A 20410-nucleotide genomic window follows, 5' to 3' on the forward strand; every position below is an offset into this window, starting at 1 on the left:
CCCCCACCTTCAAGCCAGCCTCTGTGAACTTAGTTTCAGGAAGAACTAGAATGGAGGAGAAAGGAGGAGACTTAAGCAAGTAGATACCAGTGCTCCCTAGCACGAGCAGCACACACCCCATCTGGAGGGCATCACTTACCACTTTCTCTCTGGAGCGCAGGACTCCCAACTTCCCAAAGCGCACATGGAAAGGCGAGCACTGGAAAGAGCCATCCGGCTGCCTCACCACAATGATGTCGATGCATCCTGTCAGGGTGGCTGGGTTCAGGCCCTTGTACAGCTCCTTCACGGTGATCAGCACAGTCTCAGCCAGCTGCCCCACGTAGTTCATGGTCTGAAACCGCAACCAAGGGAAGTGGGGAAGAGACTCAGGGGGCCGTGACGGACCTGTACACCAAGCTGTCCAAGGTAGAAGAATCAACAAAAGCCCATTTTCTATAAAAAAGTCAGCAAACATTAAAGCCACAAGACTGGATTAGTCTGAACAAGGGAGGTCTATTGAGGGGGTTAAAATTACAACTGGTAAACAAAAGGAAAATGGAAACAAACCAGTGGTCCAGAATTGCTGTTTTGGAAATTAGGTCCAATTGGTAGACAAAAAACAAATCCAAACAGTGGAAGCAGTGGGCTATTCTGCCCAACACCCACTTTTTAGGGTTCTACAGAGAGAGCTGGGGGGGGGATCATAACAGAGGTGGGAGAAAGGGGTGAGATTCAACATGGCTGCTGCTTTCTGGAAGCTGGGATTCCCCAGAACACTGTCTTGGGCATCCTGACCAGACCATCCCACAAAGAGGGAACTAGTGACACCAGCTTTGGCTAAATCCTTAACACCTGGAATGTGAGTCTTGGGTCCCTGCTCTCTCCCCATGTGTTGTTTCTCTTCCCCACCTTATTTCTTTCCTTTCCCCTCTCTTTTTGCCTTACATTAAGGAGTCTGGCTTAACTGGCCAAAACTGCCCGTTTTGCAACATTGCTATAAGCATGTGACCAGAGGCAGCTAAAAGCTATGCTCTAAACCAGCAGCTTTCAACCTTTTCTCATTTGTGGACCCCTAAAAATATTTAGAGTGGAAATCTTAGGCATAGTCTGTAGATCCCCAGGGGTCCAAGGATCACAGGTTGAAAATCACTCCTCTAAACAGCCCCAAGCTGGGGTACAAGTTTGTCAGCTCTTGGAGAGGCTAACTGGACCATGTGCCATGTCCACATTTCTTCAGCGGCAAGTTGCAAGTGAGAGTCACCACTAGAGGGAGAAGCTGTATTTCCTATCTCTGCTGTTCTCTCTCCTTTCCTTGAAAACAAAAGAAGACACAAATACATGAAACAGGATCAGACTAACAGCAGCAGCTGCTGTTTCAAAGATGGTAACTATCCTGGGGTGAGGGAGAAAGACCAGCAAACGGGGGTTTTTCCCTACAAGACCCTACAGCTAGAGGGAAAGGCTATGAGTAAGGCTGCAAGTCTGTCACGGATTCCATGACTTTCTGGGACCTTCATGACTTCTGCAGTGACTGGTGCAGCTGGTCTGGGGGCTGCCCGAGATGCTCAGGCAGCCCCCGGACCAGCCACACCGACTGCTGCTGGGGAAGTCTCGGGCCACTGTTCCCCTCCCCCACAGTAGCAGGAGGAGTTTGGGTGTGGGAGAGGGCTCAAGGCTGAGGCAGGGGGTTGGAGTGTGGGAGGGGTGAGGGCTCCAGGTGGTGCTTGCCTTGGGGGCGGGGGGAGGATGTCCCCTGGAAGTGGCAACATGTTCCAAGGCAGAGGCACAGCCAGGGAGCTCTGCGCGCTGCCTCTGCCAGTGGGCACTGTGCCCACAGTTCCCATTGGCCACAGTTCCCAGCCAATGGGAGCTGTTGAGTGGGCGTTCAGGGGGAGCAGTCCATGGAGCCCCCCTGGCCGTGCCTTCACCCAGGGGCTACAGGGACATGTGGGCTTCCCCCTGCCCCAGAGCACCTGTGGTGCCCCCAAGCCACCCCCTGCCCAAGCGCATCCAAGATTTAGTCAGGGGTATATAGCACAAGTCATTGACAGGTCATGGGCTGTGAATTTGTGTTTAAGAACAGCCATACCTGGGCTAGATGGACCTTTGGTCTGGGCAGTAGCTGGTCTTCCGACGGTGGCCAATGCCAAGTGCCCCAGAGGAAATGAACAGAACAGGTAATCATCAAGTGATTCATCCCCTGTTGCCCATTCCCAGCTTCTGGCAAACAGAGGCTAGGGACACCATCCCTGCCCATCGTGGCTAATAGCCATTGATGGACTTATCCACCATGAATTTATCTAGTTCTTTTTGAACCCTTTCATAGTCACTCACCGTGCTGCTGCCCCCCTCCCCCACCCCGACGCCCTCTCCCCTTTTCACCTTAAAAGGTACTAACAACATTCCTCAAGGGAACGGAACAGGCAATAAGTATAGCTCAATTGTCAGATAGATTCTCCTGTGTGTGGCAGGAAGTTCAGTGTATGCTGTAAAGAGAAAGCCAGGCTACCTGTGCCAACCTGAAGCCTAATCTCTTCTTTTGCAAGAGTGCTTGTCACTGACAGCCTGCATTAAGGCAGTAGTTTAAACACCTTTCTCACACAGAATTCCCTGCCAGACTCGTTTACTTAAACTGGGTTTGAATAAAGTGACTAAATCAAGAAATAAACTCACTGGCTATGTCAGGGCCTCCTTGAGCCAGGTTAGCAGTTACTACTTCTGGGTACACAGAATAACTGAATGGTGGGCATTTGAAACCTGTTTTTAACCCCAAAAACATTTTTTTTCTACAATATAAAAAGACAGCCGAGGGTGGCTGTGTCGACACAGCCTTGTCACTAAAAGTCAGTGTGTGTAAATGCTCTGTCGGCACTTCTGCTGACAAAATACTTCCAGCTCCGAGAGCAGCGTTAGCTTTGTCGGCAGGAGAGCACTCCTGCTGACAAAGCCACGTTCACACTGCCACTTGTGTCAGCAAGACGTTTGTCTTGGGGGGGGGGGGGGGCGGCTTTTTAAAGTACCTGAGAAAGACAAAAAGTTAACAACTTTGCAGTGTAGACATATCCCCAGGGGAAGTTGTTGCCTCCTCTCTCCCCCTCCACCCCAATTCCCTGCTGTGACCTGCCCATGACTTTTACTAAAAATATCTGTGACTAGAACATAGCCTTAGCAATGAGGGATATTGTTCAAATAAAGGCCTAGCTATTACATCACAAATGCTTTAACTGTTTTTCCTTCTTTTCTTGTATCTTTAAGAAGAGGTTAACAAGATTTTATGATGGTGCATTTGCCATGGACCCAAGCAGGCAGTTTGTCCCTCAAACCGTGTTTAGTGTTGTGCGGTGACAGATGACCCCTTGGACTCTCTGGGACCATGGATTCCATCAAAATGAACCAGCCATTCATACACTCAGGGCACATACAAGTGCCTTCTGTAGGGAAACCTTTCACTTTACAACCATTTGTGCAGCCTCCCCTCCCTCCTGGGGTAAGTAAATATTATTCCCATTGTATTAATGGGAAAGTGAAGGCAGAGAGGTTAAAGGGGCTTGGTCAAGGCCACACAGCGAGTCCATGACAAAGCCAGAATCAGAGTCCAGACCTCTGGTTTCCCAGTCCTGTGTTCCAACATGCTTCCGTACTGACCATACTGCTTACAGACCAGAGAGGTGTTTCCAAAGGGGAAAGAAGTGCCTTCTACTTTGTGATCAGTCAAAAAAGAAGCCCCTGTCCACACCCTTTAACATCAGAGAATAAGCTAGTCTCCTCCCTGCCACCTAGTTCTTCAGATCATTCCCTGCTGCAGGGGCTCTCCTTGTAGGCCAGGGCCCTTGCCAGTGGCATGCGCACACCCTGTAGAGGGGAACAGGATACGCTGATGAACGCCCAAGGCGAAGGAAGTGCTCCCCTGTGATAAAACAGAGAGATACGATCTAGCAGACACCAAGCTATGGCTCCTTGACACTAATGTGATCAGCACAAAAGAACTAGGCCAATTAGAGTTAAAGCTTCTCATGAGACATCCTAATAATTCAACGAACTGCCACTCAGCATTGACAGTTTGCTGCCACTGCTTAACTTACAGGTCAGATATTCTGCAAGAGTTCTTTACTTAGGTCAGAATTGTCCTCTCACTTCTGCATGGCAGATCTCAGCTCTGATCCTATGTTTTTCTTTTGGGAGACCCAGGCCTATAATGAGAGCAGAAGAGAGCCACAGTGCAGATCTGAGGAGAGATTTTTGACCTCTATTTTAGCTATGTAATATCACCTGGGTGGATAGACAGCACGCTGCATGGGTGTGGCCTTTAGCTTATTGGGAAGTGACATTCCTGGGTTGACTGACATGGCTGTTTTGTAACCAGGCTTCCCACTCCTATCTGTACATGCTGCATTTAAGCTTGGATTGCCCCTTTGGAGTCAATGGAAAGACTCCAGTTAACTTCAATGGAAGGTGAACCATACCCCTTATGAACACAGTACGTGAGGTATGTCTCTTTGGGAAGACGGAGGAACTTCGGCATGGGAAAAGCAACATACTGCCAATCACAAAACATTCAAAACCCCAAGATCATGAATTAAAAGGGGTTCTTGTTTACCTTCTGGTTTGAGCCTTTAAAGGGTTACATTTTCAAGCTTTCCCTGCAACTGTGAGGGCTGAACACTTGATTAAAAAAATAAATAAAAATCTGAGATTCTCACACACCTCCAGGAGCCAGGGCTTTAAAGAAGGCAACAGGTATCACAAGAGTAGGAATAAAATAGTGAGAATGGTCAATTCCGAGCTCCCACGCATTCTCTCTACTCCTGGAGGGTCTGCCACCTTGCAAACTGGTGTCACCACATTTCCCTGCAGAATTCTTGGTCGTTCTCATTAATGGGTTACAGTTATCACCCTATCACTGCACTCTTGTTTCAAAAGCTGATATCAGGTGTTATTTTGCAATTGAATGTTAATCAGTATGAGCCATTTCATTTTTACATGGATTGGCATTTGCCATCCCAGAGGACTTTAATCCCATAATGAAGTCATCAGCAGTCACTTTGTACCGTGTGATCTTCTTATTGGGACACCCTAGCAGATGGCCATCTGCACCATGCAATAGCTGTCCAAATTGGAAGAGGCGGCCATGGAAGAGAGGCAGAAGAGTAACACTATAATGAACAACAGAAGTCTTTGCACTTTACACTCATTAAAGTGCAAATCCCAACCACTCTGATTTGGAACCATTTCAAAGCCACTACGTACAGGTGTAGATTAATCTCCAGTAGAGCAGACATTGTTAAACTTCCCCAATTAAGCAACAGCCGTTGCCATTCACCATCATGTGGCTCCCGGGGGTATATCCCAGAGAAGCAGTCATTCTGATTAAGTGGAATAGACTGTGCTGTAAGTAATGAGCAGTTAAGGGCTATTTAGTTGCAGGTTGGCAGAGGATTCAGGCAGCTTTGGAAAGCCACTTTCATAAGGCATTAATGCATCCCAATCACGCAGCTTTTAGTTTTCATTAACAAGGACATTTGGAAGGAAACCCTGCATGGCCCATAATCTGTGTGTCTCTAGTTCACATACTCCAGCTGATCATTCCCAAAAGGAGGTTAATCCTCTCTTTGCCATACACAGCAGGATGCCAAGATGCTGAGGATGTCACAGAGCCTTGCAATTTGCATGGTACGCACTGTGGTTTTATATCAAGCGCTGGGACTTTGCGATGATACACGTGTGACGCACTGGCATGCTGAGATTCCATGGCATACCACATGCAGCCCCCACAGAGCAGTTCACAGGAAGTAGTAACAACATCTCCTCCTGGCTAGCACATGGAATCCCAACAGAAACCTCTTGCTGAGCAAGGCATGAGAGCTGGCCATTCAGCCTGGCCTCCATTTTGAGTAGTAGTAGTGGGGGACAGCCAGTACCCAGGGAGTTACAGGAGTCTGATTTCTTCCACAACTTCCCTGGGCTCCCAGAAGGCCTTACAAAGTCTCCCAGGAGCCACCACTTCAGGAAGCTGCACCAGGGCCTATGGGATAGGTACTCTGGGGCAATGAGACTGAATAGGTATAAGACAGCCTCCAAGTAGAGATAGGGTAAAAGTACAAGCAAAGTTGCCCGACTAGTGGGAACACGCTGCAGGGCTGATGCTAGCACCTGTCTCACCAGCTCAGTTCTCTGTATAGATGTAGCCATGGACCAGAGACCAAGGCTATGGCCACTGTTCATGGACTGTGTTAAGAGGGCTAGCAGTGGAGGCCACAACATCTCTATTAACCTCTTCTGGTAAAAATAAGATGGGGACAGGAATCTCTCCTGACAGATACAGTTCCTGGAACTAAGACCTTGTAGCGTGTCTCCCCTGTCCCGGCAGCTTTCACAGCCCTTCCCTCCTCTGCACTCCTCAGCTGTTGAGAAACTAACAGGTTGAGACTGAAGTGAGTGGGAGACTGTTTCCAGGCTTACTCACCAAGCCCCTGTAATAGTTAGAGGAAAGCAGTTGGTATAAGATGGCAGAGCCCAGCTGGCAATGCTGGGTGAAAACAAGCACTGAGGCAGGGAGCATTGTCTTTGTTAAGCTGAGCGAGCGGCAGACCCCAGAATGGAACCCAGGAGCCCTGGCTGCTAGCCCTCTGCTCTAGCTATTAGGCCACTCTACCTCTTGAAAACACAGGCATACAATCTTAGGTCTGCTGGCCCGGGCAGGACGGTCAAGCAGTTCTGGACATGAGCCAGAAAGCCAGCGTGGTAGCTTAGCAGCAAGTGCTCCTGCGCTACACAAGCCCCTCCCACCCCACCCCAGGTTCAAATCCCACTTACCTTCCTAGCTAGGAAGGAAGGCCAGTGTGCCAAGGCCACAGTACTCACAGCCTGATTAGCTCCAAGCGAGAACAGACTTTGGGTTACTCTGTATCATCTGCCAATGGCAGCCCGAAGCAGCCTGAAACCAGACTCTAGAGGAGAAGTCAAGATTTCAGCTGGTTTCCTCCTGCTGCCATACAGGCCCTGGATCCCATCTCTGCATGTCACCCTCATCCCAGGGCCCCCCCTTCCCCAACTTTGGGTATTTGCATGACAGGAGGCAGAGCTAGGAGACCCCTCATCTGCAGGATTTGTGAGCTATTTAAAGCCACCTCCCATTCGCCCAGCAAGCCAGCCAATGCAACACAGCCTCAATGGATGGTGGGACTTCCAGCAGAGACCTTGAGAGCAGACACTCTGGGGAAAGAGGATTTCTTACCTAGATGGAAGAGGACAGCTGAACACCATCAGATGCTGTCTCTTCCCCAAAACAGGCACGACCTTCCCGGTATGCTTCACACAGAGTCATATCACTCTGGCTGCCAGACATCCCTCAAACTGGTCTGGCAGGGACATCCACATCAAACCCCACAATCCCAGCCCCATGTCCCCCTGCACTTCCCACCCCAAAAGAGTAACAAAATCCTAAGGGTTTGTTTTGCTGCTGTGCAACCCAGAGCAAATGTCCTGTCTGTGTCCAGAAGCTTCAGTGCCTGTCTGCTCTGTGCGGTGCTCACTGTGCTGGGAAGAGGGTCATGGGCCATCCCCTCGCTGCATCGGCCTGCTGAGCCCAGTTTTCTCCAGTGCTGTTTAATTGGCAGCAGTACCACCAATCCCCCAGCCACTGGGCAGGAGACACCCGATCTTCCCTCTGTGTCCTCTGCTTCACACCCAGCCAGCCTCCTTGGTTCCCAGGACAGCTCATACAAGGGGCACAGAGCTGGATTTTCCCTGGGTGAGTACAGTACAGTGCGCTATACAGAAGTGCACTGGGCCTGAGCATACCCCGGACTCAGACTGCGAGACACTAATAGGGTTTTATGTTTACTAGGTCATGGGAAGGAGGTAGCAGAGGAAGAAATGTGACCACTTCAGTTTAACCCACTTTCCACTCATGGAGTACCTGGCAGGCCCAGGGTGGTACAGTGGTGAGGGAACTTAATCGGAGCTCCAGAGGACACAAGTTTAAGGGCACTGCTGAGCAGAAACATCCAAGCAAGCTCCAGCCTAGGATTAACAAGGCACTATGGCAAGGACGCTTACAGGGCCTTTCAACGCCTTCATTCCAGAAACCTTCTACTGCGCCCCCTTGGCTACCGCTCCACATCTCTGCTGTATCCTAGAGGGCCAGATGCTAGCTCACTGCAGCTCCTCAATCACTGGCTCAGTCTCATCACACAGCCCTGGAGAGACAGGACGAGACCCAACTCCTCCCTCTTGGTCAACTAAACTAATCCCTAGTCCAGTGATTCTCAAACTTTTGTACCGGTGACCCCTTTCACATAGCAAGCCTCTGAGTGAGATACCCGCCCCCCATAAATATATCTAAAAAGTGTTTTTAATTTAACACCATTATAAATGCTGTCTGCAAAGCTGGGTTTGGGGTGGAGGCTGACAGCTTGCAACCTCCATGTAATAACCACATGACCCCCTGAGAGGTCCCAACCCCCAGTTTGAGAACCCCTGCCTTAATTCTTAGCCAGCAGGGGTCTGGTCATCTGTGCTCCACCACTAGGGGACAACATCACACAGTCCACCCACCATATTCATGTTCCTCCAAAACCAGTCACAGGCTTCCAGGGCATTTGCTATGGGGCTGAGGGAGTTTCACTCTGGAGGGTGATTGTGTCACTCCTTCCTTTCCAAAGGAAGCGCAACTAGCGCTCAAGAGCAGGCCAGGGGCTGGGCAGGAGATCTCTGCCAGAACCCCACAGGGCGCTACCACATCCCCACAGCATGCATGGCTCATTTATGACAAGACAGTGTACTTCAGCCTTCGGGACCCAGTGAGCCTTGGTAATGGGGGGGAAGGGGACGCTTTGTCAATCCCAGGACCCAATTCCTACTTGATCTGTCCTGCCCCCGGGCTGACCAGAGAGCCAGGGGAAGATACAAAGGGAGCATCCCACAGAGCCTGGGTCGTTCAGACAGCTCAGTCTTTTCTGTGATAAGGAAGGCAACCAGTCTCCCGCCCTTACTCCCCAACTTGTGCCCTAAGGGGCTCATCCTGCTCCCCCACGCTGTAGAGAGAAGCAATACGAACCTCTGCCCCCTCCAGAGAGACCACCATGAACTACCCCCGCTACTTCCTTAGTGCTCCTGCAGGAGGCAGGAAGTGCTTGCAAGCAGTCACTGGGCCCAGCACCGGCACATCATAGGCACATCATAACATCGGTGCCCTAGTCCATCTGTATGCAGTATCCAGCCCAAGCAGCAGCTTGGGGCAGAGTGCTGGGAAGCCAAGGGGAGAATTTCCCTCCCCACCCCACTTCGTGAGATTACAAAAGGCACAGAGAGGGGGGAGCGCCACCTTCTGCTGCTGGCTTTTGAGGGGAGCTGCATTTTGATATTTATTGTTGTGTGAGGATCCAGATTGTGATTTTTCAGCCCGTGGGGAAGTTTCTGGGCTAGACATAAAGGATAAGGCTACCTAGTAATAAAGAGGTGCAACTGCAGCACCCACAGCATAGCCTTGGCGGCAGGAGGAGCTGTGGGAGTACACTGTACAATCCCACCAGGGCCCTAGGTGCAGACTCAGGTGGGTGTTTCTGTCTCCTGCACCTACACTTAACGCAGCACCACCTGTGTCTCACACACCCATATACCTGCAACAGCCTCACGATTTCTTGTCACCACATGGTTGCCCATTTACCGTGGGGCATTGCCAGAACAGACACATTAAAGATTGCAAGGCACTCTGATAGTATACAAGTACTAAGAGAGCCAGGATTTTCCAAAGCATCTATTGATTTGGCTGCCCAGCTTGAAATGGCTTTGAAGACCCAGTGTTCAGAAAGAACACCTACCCTCTGAAAATCAGGTTCCATTAAGGGGTCTCAGGTTGGGCTCCCAACAAGTCTTGTCCAGTTTCCATGCTCTAGATGGCTGTCGGGCCAAGGGCATAAACTGGACGCAGTCTAGTTCAATACAATCAGAGTGGCATGAGCTCTTCATTAGCAAGGTTGAAAGCTCTTCATCAACTGGGTTTTCAACTAACCTGAGTTTGTCCACAAGTGTCTGCTTTCCACTGAAAACTTGCAGCCAAGGTGCCTCAGAGCAGCTGTAGTTTCGTTGCTTCACATCCTATTCCCCTCCATGGGCTGGGATTCCCAGCTAGACTACATCTCCCAAGAGGGTTGACCATGTTGCATCATGGGAGATGTAGTTCAACCAGGAAGCTTTGCCTATAAGGAGACTGGGAGCTTAACCCAAACTACAATTTCCCTGAGGCAAAGTGAGAGCATTTTCAAACCCACATTCTTTCCCTCTCTTAAATGGGGGTGGGGGGGGGGAGAAAGAGACTCTGCAGAAAATATTAAAAACAAAAAAACAAAGACCACACAGCACAGCTCTAGTTTACATTAGGTGCAACAAGTTGTTGACTATGTGTAGGGCTCTACCAAAATTTCCGGCCATGAAAAGACTCATCACGGACTGTGTAATCTGGTCTTTTGCGTGCTTTTACCCTAGACTAAACAGCTTTCACAGGTGAAGCCAGCATTTCTCAAATTGGGAGTCCTGACCCAAAAGAGTTTTGGGGACATGGGTCGTAAGGTTATTTTAGGGGGGTTGTGGTATTACCATCCTTACTTTGTGCTCTCTTCAGAGCTGGCGGCTCAAGAGCAGTGGCTGTTAACCAGGCGCCCCACCAGTAGCAGTGCAGAAGTAAGGGAGGCAATACCATACCATGCCACCCTTACTTCTGTGCTGTTGCTGGCAATGACTCTGCTCTCCAGCAGAAGATAGCAGTACTGCAATACCCCGTACAATAACCTTGCAATCCTCTCCCTCCTCCCCCGCCCCCACACTCCTTTTTGGGTCAGGACTCTTACAATTACAACTCTGTAAATTTCATGATTTCAGCTATTTAAATCTGAAATTTCACAATTTTTAAATGCCCATGGCCAGGAAATTGACCAAAACGGACCCTGAATTTGATAGGGCCCTAACTATGTGGATTGTCCCCTGGCTTTTGAAGGAACTGAAGTACCTACATACTTCTTATTATCCTCCCTCCTCAGGTACACAGGGTATCCATCAGTTTTCACCATTTATTTTGGTCTTGTGCTAGTCTGTTTGTGCTTCCAAGCGGCATGTTGATAGATTCAGTTTCTTCCTCTCTTTCCACGCAATGTTTCTCTCATAGACTTAAGGTCAGAAGGGACCATTATGATCATCTAGTCTGACCTCCTGCACAATGCAGGCCACAGAATCTAACCCACTCACTCCTGTAACAAAGCCCTAACCTATGTCTGAGTTATTAAAGTCCTCAAATCGTGGTTTAAAGACCTCAAGGTGCAGAGAATCCTCCAGCAAGTGACCTGTGCCCCGCGCTGCAGAGGAAGGCGAAAAACCTCCAAGGCCTCAGCCAATCTTCCCTGGAGGAAAAAAAATCAGTTAAACTCTGAGCACATGGGCAAGACTTACTAGCCAGCACCCAGAAAAGAATTGTCCATAGTAACTCAGATCCCACCCCATCTAACGTCCCATCGCAGACCATTGGGCACGTTTACCTGCTAATAGTCAAAGATCGCCTAATTTTGGCAATTAATTGATCTCATTATACCACCCCCTCCATAAACTTAACAAACTCTAGGTCGGCCTCTCTTTCGAGGCAGTGTTCATGTTATCTCTTGACGTGGAAGTCATGTTGGTGGCCTATCTAAAGCACATTCTAAATACGTCCCATTGTGAATTTGTCACAGGCATAAGCATAGTGTAAAAAGCTGGGGCTAAGTAAGGCGAGGGTGACAGGGGGAAGGGGGAAAGGTCAGGAGAGAAGACAGCACTTACTCAGCAGTTTTCTTCTTCACAGCACCCAGGCAGACACAGACTGATTGAAAAACAGAAGTGTGGGTAGAGCATAGGCAAGAGAGTTAAGTGGGGACAGAATGTGGGAGCTGCATGAAGGTGAGGAGAGGTATGAGATTCAGTGAACAGACATGATGGAGGTGATTGCAGCATTCAAAGCAGGGCATAACATGAGCTTGGAGTGGAATCAAACTACAGGAACAATGAATTTTGGAAATACTCAAAAGTACCAGATCTGCTATGTGGGCTAAAGGACGGTGCACAGGGCTGAGACTCCAGAGCTGAGCTGTTTTTTAGTTCACTGGCAAAACAAACAAAAAAACCCTCTTGAAAAAAAAACTTGTTTTTGGACAAACAAAATATTTCATTTAACTGAAATAAACTCTTTGGTGGGGTTTTGTTCCTTTCTTTTTTTTTGTTTTTAAACACTTTAAAACCAAATCTAGCTAAATTTTGAAACATTTTGTGTTGAAAATCTCAAAATAAGTTGATTTTATTTATTTGCCAAATCCCATCTGAACTCAGTAGTTTTGTAAGATCCAATCTGATTTTTCTGGTGAATAAACTGTGTGTGTGAAATAGTAGTTCTCAACCAATTTACCATTGTAGACTGCATATGCAGCTTTCTCCTTTTACACATACACACACGTGTTATATGACAGCAATACAAATCAAATTGATTTAGTACCTTTCATTTCAACACCAGCAAATGTCTACCAAGAGCATTTTAAATTAGCAAAATACATCAGAATATTTAACTGTTGAAATGAATTAATTTACAATAAAGGTGGCATAGCATGGCATATTGTACTCTCCAGGCACTCAGCCCAGCTGCGCTGCCAGCAGCAGCACGGATGTGAAAGTGTCTGCGAATCCTTCCTGCAAAGATGGCGAGCCCTGCTTGGTGCAGGGTGTCCCCCGAGCCCAGGACTGCCCTGCTATGCACCCGAATCTCAGCTTTCCTATCCAGGGACTATGCACCAGTATCTAGACCCCATCCAGGGACTCTCCCCAGCCACCAGTCCCTTCACCTAGAGTCTGTTCCCCATACACCAGCTGGACCCCCTCCCTGTGCCCATGGCTCTCCTACCTCGGCTGCACATTGCTAAGCATTGCAGCTCCTCTGCCACTGCGATCCTAGTGCCCGGAAGCCTGCTCCAACCATGGTCACTTGTCCCATGATCCTGTGGGGTGGGGGACCACACTCAGGGCCGGCTTTAGGCCGATTCCGGGGAATCGCGTCCCGCGCCTTAGGCACCTTTTTTTACACACACACTTACCCCGGTCCCCGGCCGCGGTGTGCTCCGGGGTCTTCCTTTGAGTGAAGCGCCCGAGGGAGAGTGGAGCAGCCTCGCTCTCCCAGCTAGAGCTCCAGCCTGGGTGGCGGGGCTTTGCCGCGCTTGGGCCAGGGCTCCGGCCGGGAGAACAGGGCGGCGGGGCTTTGCCGCTCTTCTGGCCGGGAGAGCGGGGTCGCGGGGCTCTCCTGTCTAGCGCTCTGGCCAGAGCACGCCAAGCCCCACGACCCCAGCTGGAGCTCTGGGCCCTTTAAATAGCCCCCAGAGCCCTGGGGCAGGGAGCAGCTCCGGGGCCTATTTAAAGGGCCTGGGGCTCCAGCTGCCTCTGCCACCCCAGTCCTTTAAATAGTCCCCGGACCCCTGTCTCCCCTATGCATTCCCCAGCAGTCCCGCGGCTATTTAAAAGGTCTGGGGCGGGGTAGAAGGGGGTTTGGGGGCTACTTAAAGGACTAGGGTTCCAGCTGCCTCTGCTGCACCCCCTGACCTGCCCACACCAGTCTGCCCCTGCCTGCAGCCAGCTCTGCACCTGGTGCCCACAGCCAGCCCCTGCCAAACCCCCTTTCCTGTCTCTAGCCAACTCCTGCCACACACCCCTGCAGCCCTGCCCAAAGCCAGCCAGCCCCCCACACACACACTGCTGCCCGCACCAGCCCTGCACACCCTGCCCATCCCACACCCCCTGCCCTGTCTCCAGTCAACCCCTACTGCAACCCACTGCCTGAAGCCAGCCAGTCCCGCACTCCTCTGTCTCCAGCCCTACAAACCCCTGCTGCACCCCCCTGTGGCCCTGCCTGAAGCCAGCCAGCCCCACGCCCCATCTCCAACCAACCCCACACCCCTTGCCCTGGCTGCAGCCAGACCCTACCTCCAGTCAGCCCCTGCCCTGCCTCCAGCCAGCCCCATGTCCACTGCTGCCCTGCATTTTCCAGGGCAGTAACCCTGCACACCTGTTTCAATGAGGGGGGCAGGGAGCAGCTGGGACCCACACATGTGCACACCCCCGAGAGTGGCGGGGACCCACACTTGTGAAACGGCGGTCATTAATAGCCAATCAACCTTTTTTTTTTTTTTTTTTTTAAGTCATCCCTGCCAGGGCCCCGCCGAAAATGTTCGAATTGGGCCCCGCACTTCCTAAAGCCGGCCCTGACCACACTGAGCACCCTGACCTCCTGCCAATGCTGCCGGGCAAAATCCTGCCAGAGAGAAGGTGCTGATGCGGGGCCTGATCCTGTACAGCCCCATTTTTGCACCCCTTCCCCACACTGGCTCTGTGTATGGGGCAAGTGCCCTTCCTCCGCCACCCTAGTCACAGTCCTGAAAATGTCACATAGGCCACAGCTGTGTGCTGACTGGGCCACAGGTTGAGAACCACTGGTCTGAGTGGAGCAGGGTGAAGTGTTTCAGGAGACTTGGGTTCTATTCCCTGCTCTACCAATAAGCTGCTGTGTGACTTCTCACAAGTCACTTCATCTTTCTGGTTCCCCTCTCACGCTGAATCTCCCGTCTGTTTAGATTGGGCACTCTTCTGGGCAGGGACTGTCTCACACTATGGATGTGCAGCACCTGGCATAATGGGGTTCCAATCCCAATCAGGGCCTCTACCTGCTCCTGTAAAACAATTTTATTTTGAACAAGTGCAATCTAATACAAGTGCTGCAAATCCTGGCTCAACGTGGCGCAGCAGTGACCCTGGCTGTTCGACAATGATGGCAGCAGAGTCCATTCGCTAGTAGGTCTAAGCAAGCTATCAAGGTGTTGGACTGTCAGCCTTACGAGGGGGTTGCTTCCTCCATGGAGGGGTCGATAATCCCTCTTTCTGAGGCTATAAGCTAGCTACGTTGAGGAGGTAAACGTGCCACTGACAGCCTAGCCAGGGGGTGGCTAAAAACAATGGCTAAAACAACATGGAAAACCAAGTCTCAGTTCTCGGCACATTCATCGATCCCCACTCCGGAGGCAGTGAGGCATTCAAACGATAAGAGGCTGCAAAGAATTTCAGGTACCAGGTCGTCAAAAGGCAGCTATAGCCAAGTGGCATCTGAGAGAACAGAAACGGCCACAGGCTGGCCTCCAAAGAAGTGGGGTGATTTCCTAACAAGGAGATATGGACAAGCATGGCGAAGGATGGCCAGAGCAAGAGAAGATTGGAAGACGTGTTGTGATTGGTTCAGTCCCAACTGATGAAGGACCAACAGTCTACGCTACACAGTCTACATGATCTAATGAGGGCCTGGCTGCATGGAGGGGACGAGTCAGGAGGTCAGAGGCTGGAGACTTTAGTGGAAGAGGACACAGCATTTGCAGTGAGACGATTTGGAAGGAAGAGAAACCACTTGAGATGAAGGAGCATAACAAGGGGCAGAATTTGTCTCAGCAGAGCTAAAACAATGGCCAGTGGCTGTCACTGGAGAATGAACTTTGGACCTCTCCAGCCAACTCATTAGCTTGAACTAGAGGACTATGTTTACTAACTGGCAGTTATAGCAGACTCTTAACCTCTGTGGATGGCGGAAAGGGAGAGACCAATGGGTGACATAGACTAGTTACCTCCCTTTCAGAGCCACACCTTTTCCTTGCTGCGTTCCCCAGCCAACTCTCTCGTTCCAGAAGGCGATTGGAACCAGAGAAGCAAATTTAGGAATCAGCAGCAGAGACACTAGCTGAATCCAGTGGATCCCTCAGGGAGGGTATATAGAGGCAAGGAGAGATTCTAGGTAGCATTCAGTGGATTATCTGTCTCTAATGGGACCTGCAAAAAAACCAAGCCATTTCCTACAACATCACAGAAAATCCACTCTCTCTATAGGCATAGCTGGGGTCAGAAAGCACTTTGAGGCCAATATCATTAATCGTTTTACTCCCCCAAGAGCTGTAGCTGCAACCCACAGTAATTCAACAGTGAAGGGCTTAACTGGGGGTTTCAGACAAGCTACGCTGACAAATAAAAGGAGTGTGTGGGAGAGGGAAAGTCCGAGTACAAACAGAAAAATAACCGCAAGTTGAAGCGAAAAGCATCTGCCCCCTACCTTCACTGATCCTAAGCCAGGCACTCCTACCCCGGCTTCTCCCACTGCCCAGAGTACCTCAGCACAGCCCCAGATAGGAATGCACAGCTGCCTGGAGCCTCTCCCTGAAGCACAATGGTTCTGACCACCACTGACTCAGGAGTCACATTTCAAACCCCCAGATCTGATCACTGAAAACCAGGGGTTTGGTGCTGCCCATCAGAGAGGTAAAGTTCAGATTTGGGGTCAGGATGATCTCTTCATATAGCAAACACCACCACATGCTGCTTAGAGACCTCTGTGAGCCCCACATTCAGAGGCAATGGGAAGTGAGTATTTCAACCTTAGCCCCCCCTACCCCACCTTCTTCGGAGGCTTCATGCTGAATTCACCAAGTCTGTTGGGAGTAACAAAAAGTCCTCCTCTCTCTAGCCTCTCAAAATCCTCAGGCCAGCCCCAAACATTGGAGTCCCATCACAGTGGGCAGGAGTCAATTGTTTCTGGAAAGGGGGGTGTGTTTAAAACTAAACAAGCAAGCAAGCAAGCAGAGAAACAAACCTCTCTCTCTTCTCTCCCCCATGATCAAGTCCACCCAAATAATGCCAAGGCAAACTCAGCAGAGAGAGAGATATGAGGGGGAGGAGTCAGAGTCTGGGGGCCTAAAACTTGACTGACTTGTAACCCCACCCTTAAAAACTAAAGGCAACAGCTTGACAGCTCAGCAACCAGGATGTAGGTTGCAACTAAGTTTCCCCTTTCCAAAGCTCACAAGACAGGGTCACACAGCACTTCTGCCACAGCAATTTAAGTAGTGTGACCAGATGTCCCGATTTTATAGGGACAGTCCCAGTTTGTGTGTCTTTTTCTTATATAGGTTCCTATCACCTCCCACCCCATCCCAATTTTTCACATTTGCTGTCTGGTCACCTTACATTTAAGAGCCCAGCATTATAGCTAGAAATATCTCCCAGGATAATCCAACTACTACCAGTACTTTGCTAGAATGCCCCCAGTTTAGCACACCTTTAGCTGCTTAACTGCCCAGCAGTTAGAGAGGGAACTGGAAGAGGGAAGTAGGGGAAAAAGAGACAAAATATCATTTTCCTTGACTATCAGTGAAATTGATGACACAGGGGATTAATGCTTTGCACAAGTCCTATTGCCTTATGAAAAGTTGCTTCTCCCCAAGCTATTCTCTATACCCCATTCCACAGCAAGATTCCTTCTTCCTGACCAGTTACCCAGCCCAAAATATTTACACACTAGAAATCCGTTCTTTTTACACCCAAGATGAACAGGGCAGCGTTACCCAAACATACAGCTTTGTTTGATCACTTCCTCAGCCCCCACCATACCTTGACAGCTGCTTAGCTTCAGTGGGTTGCTCCTGGACTTTGAAACAGACACACTCTTAAAATGCTAGCTGGCTGCTCCCTACATAGGAACATTTTCTTTCTGCTTCTCTTAGCTCCACCTCTTTACCTGAAACTTCCTGCTTCCCTCTTACCTGAGCCAGGGCGGAGCCTAAACAGTGTCAGGTCAGCACTGATCTGCCTCATCTTAAGCCTATGAGCTTTAGGAGAACCAAACAGCTGATAGCAAACATGAATGGCTGCTGCTGTGGGTCACTTCAGCCCCGCCCATTTTCACATACTCTGGCAGGTCCAGGCACTTGTCAGACCTGCCAGCTGTCACTCACTTGTAGGAAGACTTCTTTCTGTTTCATTAATTTGCAGAAAGGTAAGGTGCCTCATCGGAAGAAGGATTTTGCAATGTCCTTGTGGTGATATGCTTAGGGCTAGACTTTCCAAAAAAGCCAGTTCCCATGTAGGCACCTCAATTAGTGGGCAGATTTTCTGGAGAATGGGGTGCTGAGCTCTATGGAGAATCTTGGCTGTTGGGCCATAATGGAAGGCGCTGGGAGCTCACCTGTTTGAAAAATCCAGCCCTGTGAGTGCTGAGTTTTCTGGAAGCTTAATGTAGGAGCAACATTTTATAATTGTACTATACAAATTAATGTATAATTTGATTTTATTTTATGAGTTATTTTTTTAAATAGCAAAAAAATAAACTTTTGTTGGGATTTTGTTTTTTATAAGCATTATAAGTTGGGCTTCTTTAGTTATTTGTTTAAGGTTTAGTTAGTAAAAAACAGAATTTTGTATAAAGGGAGGCAGTATTTCCTAGTGGATAGAGCACTGGACTGGGACTTGGGAAACCTGGTTTCTATTCCCTGTTTGGTCACTGGCCTGCTGGGTGACCTTGGGCAAAACATTGCATCTCTTTGTGCCTCAGTATCCCCATCTGTAAAAAGGGAGTTAGGAATCTGACCTCTTTTGTAAAGCATTTGGACATCTCCTGATGAAAGGTGCTATATAAGAGCTAGGTACTAGGATTTTATGATCTATGCCATATAGAGTCCTGAATGAAACGCCTAAGATTAGAGTTGAATTTAACAGTCTGTTCATTTCTGGGTACATATACTGGACCCATTGGCATGGTATCTGAGTGCTGCTGCATTTGAATGAACCCAAACAAAGTGCAATTCAAGGGTGGAGAATCCACATGAACTCAAACCCGCTAAGTGACTTGTCAATAAAACCTATGTGACGGAAACCCAGCGATATTTGTCCGGCCCTGCCTGAGTTCTGACACTCTGGGCTATAACCCGGGTCTCACCACAAGGTGGTGATCTTTCATCTCTTTCTGTCTCTGTCCGTTCATCATCTTCATGTACGCTGCACAAATCGGACTAAAATTCTGCCCACAGCAGATACGTGCATCTTCCAGCACAGGTCGTAGGAGATGCCCCAGCACACCACAGAGCAGACGCTGGCCCTATCCTAATTAACATCTTCCCATCTCATGACTGTATGTATATACAGAGGTGCTGGAACTAGGGGTGCTGCCGCACACCCTGGCTTGAAATGATTTCCATTATATACAGAGTCTACACCTTAGTTAAAAATGGATCTCAGCACCCCCACTATAAAAATTGTTCCAGCACCCCTGTCTACAGCAACCGAAGTTTTCTATTAACGGCAGCTTGGGCCTTTTATAGAGCCCCCAATAAAGAATTCTAATGATTAATATCGTATCACTATGGCACTATTAACATCTGCAGTGCTCTGACAGAGACCTGGTCCCTGTGCGAAAGCGTATCTATGCGAAAGTGCGAAAGACCCTGACCTGGTCCCTGTGCAAAAGTGCGAAAGGGTTTGATTATCCTACTTCCTATAAGCTAATGGCAAAGCCCCTCTTGTTTTCAATGAGAGCAGTGCGGGCCCCAAATGAGAGAGACATAAGCAGACAGATGCAGATCCTCAGAGGTATTTAGGTGCCTAGCTCCCACCGAAAGCAATGGGAGCCAGGTGCCTAAATACCTTTGGCCATGCAGCACAGGTGGTAGCAGACAGCTCCAGACATGAGCAGCAGCAGTGGAAAGCTAAGCAAAAGAAGGCGGTTTAACAAGACGAAGCATTTATGGATCTCAACCTGCTTTAAGTATCGTGATCCTCGTGTGCCAGATGGAGAAACTGAGGCACGGGTCAGTTAAGTGATTTGCCCAAGGTCACATAGGGAGTGCTAGCAGGGATGGGGTTAGAAGCCAGGTCTGCTGGTTCCCAATTGGGTGCCCTTTCCACTGACCCTGCCCTGTTTTTAAGGACAGATTTGAAGGGGGAAGGGAGGGATTTGGCTCAGGGTAGAGGAAGGATGTTCCAGGTACAGGGGGCACCACAGAAAAGGCATGAAGCTGACAGCCGGGGAAAGAGACAGGGAGACTAGCAAGAGAAGAGTAGCTGGGTTGGTCAAGGTATGAGAAGGACATGAGAGCTGAGTTCCGGTGGCGCAGAGCACTGAAGGGGAGTCTAGTAACTGGATCCTGATGGAGGAAGAGCCCGAAAGGCCGTGAAGGGATCAAAGATGGGAGCTGAGCAGGGTGGGTAGTGGCTGGAGAGGTAGCATTAGGGATAGCCCTGAGGGGGGCACAGATCAGAGACAGAGGAGGAGGAAGCAAGAGTCAAGATGAGAGAGAAACAAGGAAACCAAACACACAGGCAGGATATTGCACTTTGCACATAAGCAAACTGTCTTGCAAAATAGCCAGGGTGGTGGTTGTATATTTACCAGGATTAATAACAGGGGCCCAACTGCCTGCACCCATCTGAACTGCCACAGGCTGAGGTAGCAGATAGCCCACGGGGCTGATGAGCACAGAGAGATTCTGAGCTGAAAACACCGGCGTGGCAGTGCTACGAGTGAGGTCTGGGGAGGCTCACAGGCTGGCATGCTGCCTCTCAG

The 20410-nt window shown here is 49.6% G+C and overlaps 1 protein-coding gene across 3 annotated transcripts in view; it reads right to left on the reverse strand.

Moving 5' to 3' along the window:
• The window catches only part of LPIN3 (lipin 3), a 40776-nt gene extending 23089 nt beyond the window's left edge, over positions 1-17687 (reverse strand). For 2 of the 3 annotated variants that reach the window (XM_032767330.2, XM_032767328.2), the window contains exons 1-2: positions 17616-17687; positions 140-399 (exon numbers count right to left, since the gene is read on the reverse strand). In XM_032767330.2, coding sequence (XP_032623221.1) covers positions 140-399; positions 17616-17667 — 312 coding nt within the window. In that variant the 5' untranslated portion in view covers positions 17668-17687. Of the gene's footprint in view, positions 1-139; positions 400-9994; positions 10079-17615 lie in introns of those variants that run through there. The other variant, XM_032767332.2, reaches the window with a different exon arrangement.
• Positions 17688-20410: the final 2723 nt, after the last annotated feature.

Source organism: Chelonoidis abingdonii, chromosome 14 (genome assembly GCF_003597395.2).
Source record: "Chelonoidis abingdonii isolate Lonesome George chromosome 14, CheloAbing_2.0, whole genome shotgun sequence".
NCBI lineage: Eukaryota > Metazoa > Chordata > Testudines > Testudinidae > Chelonoidis > Chelonoidis abingdonii.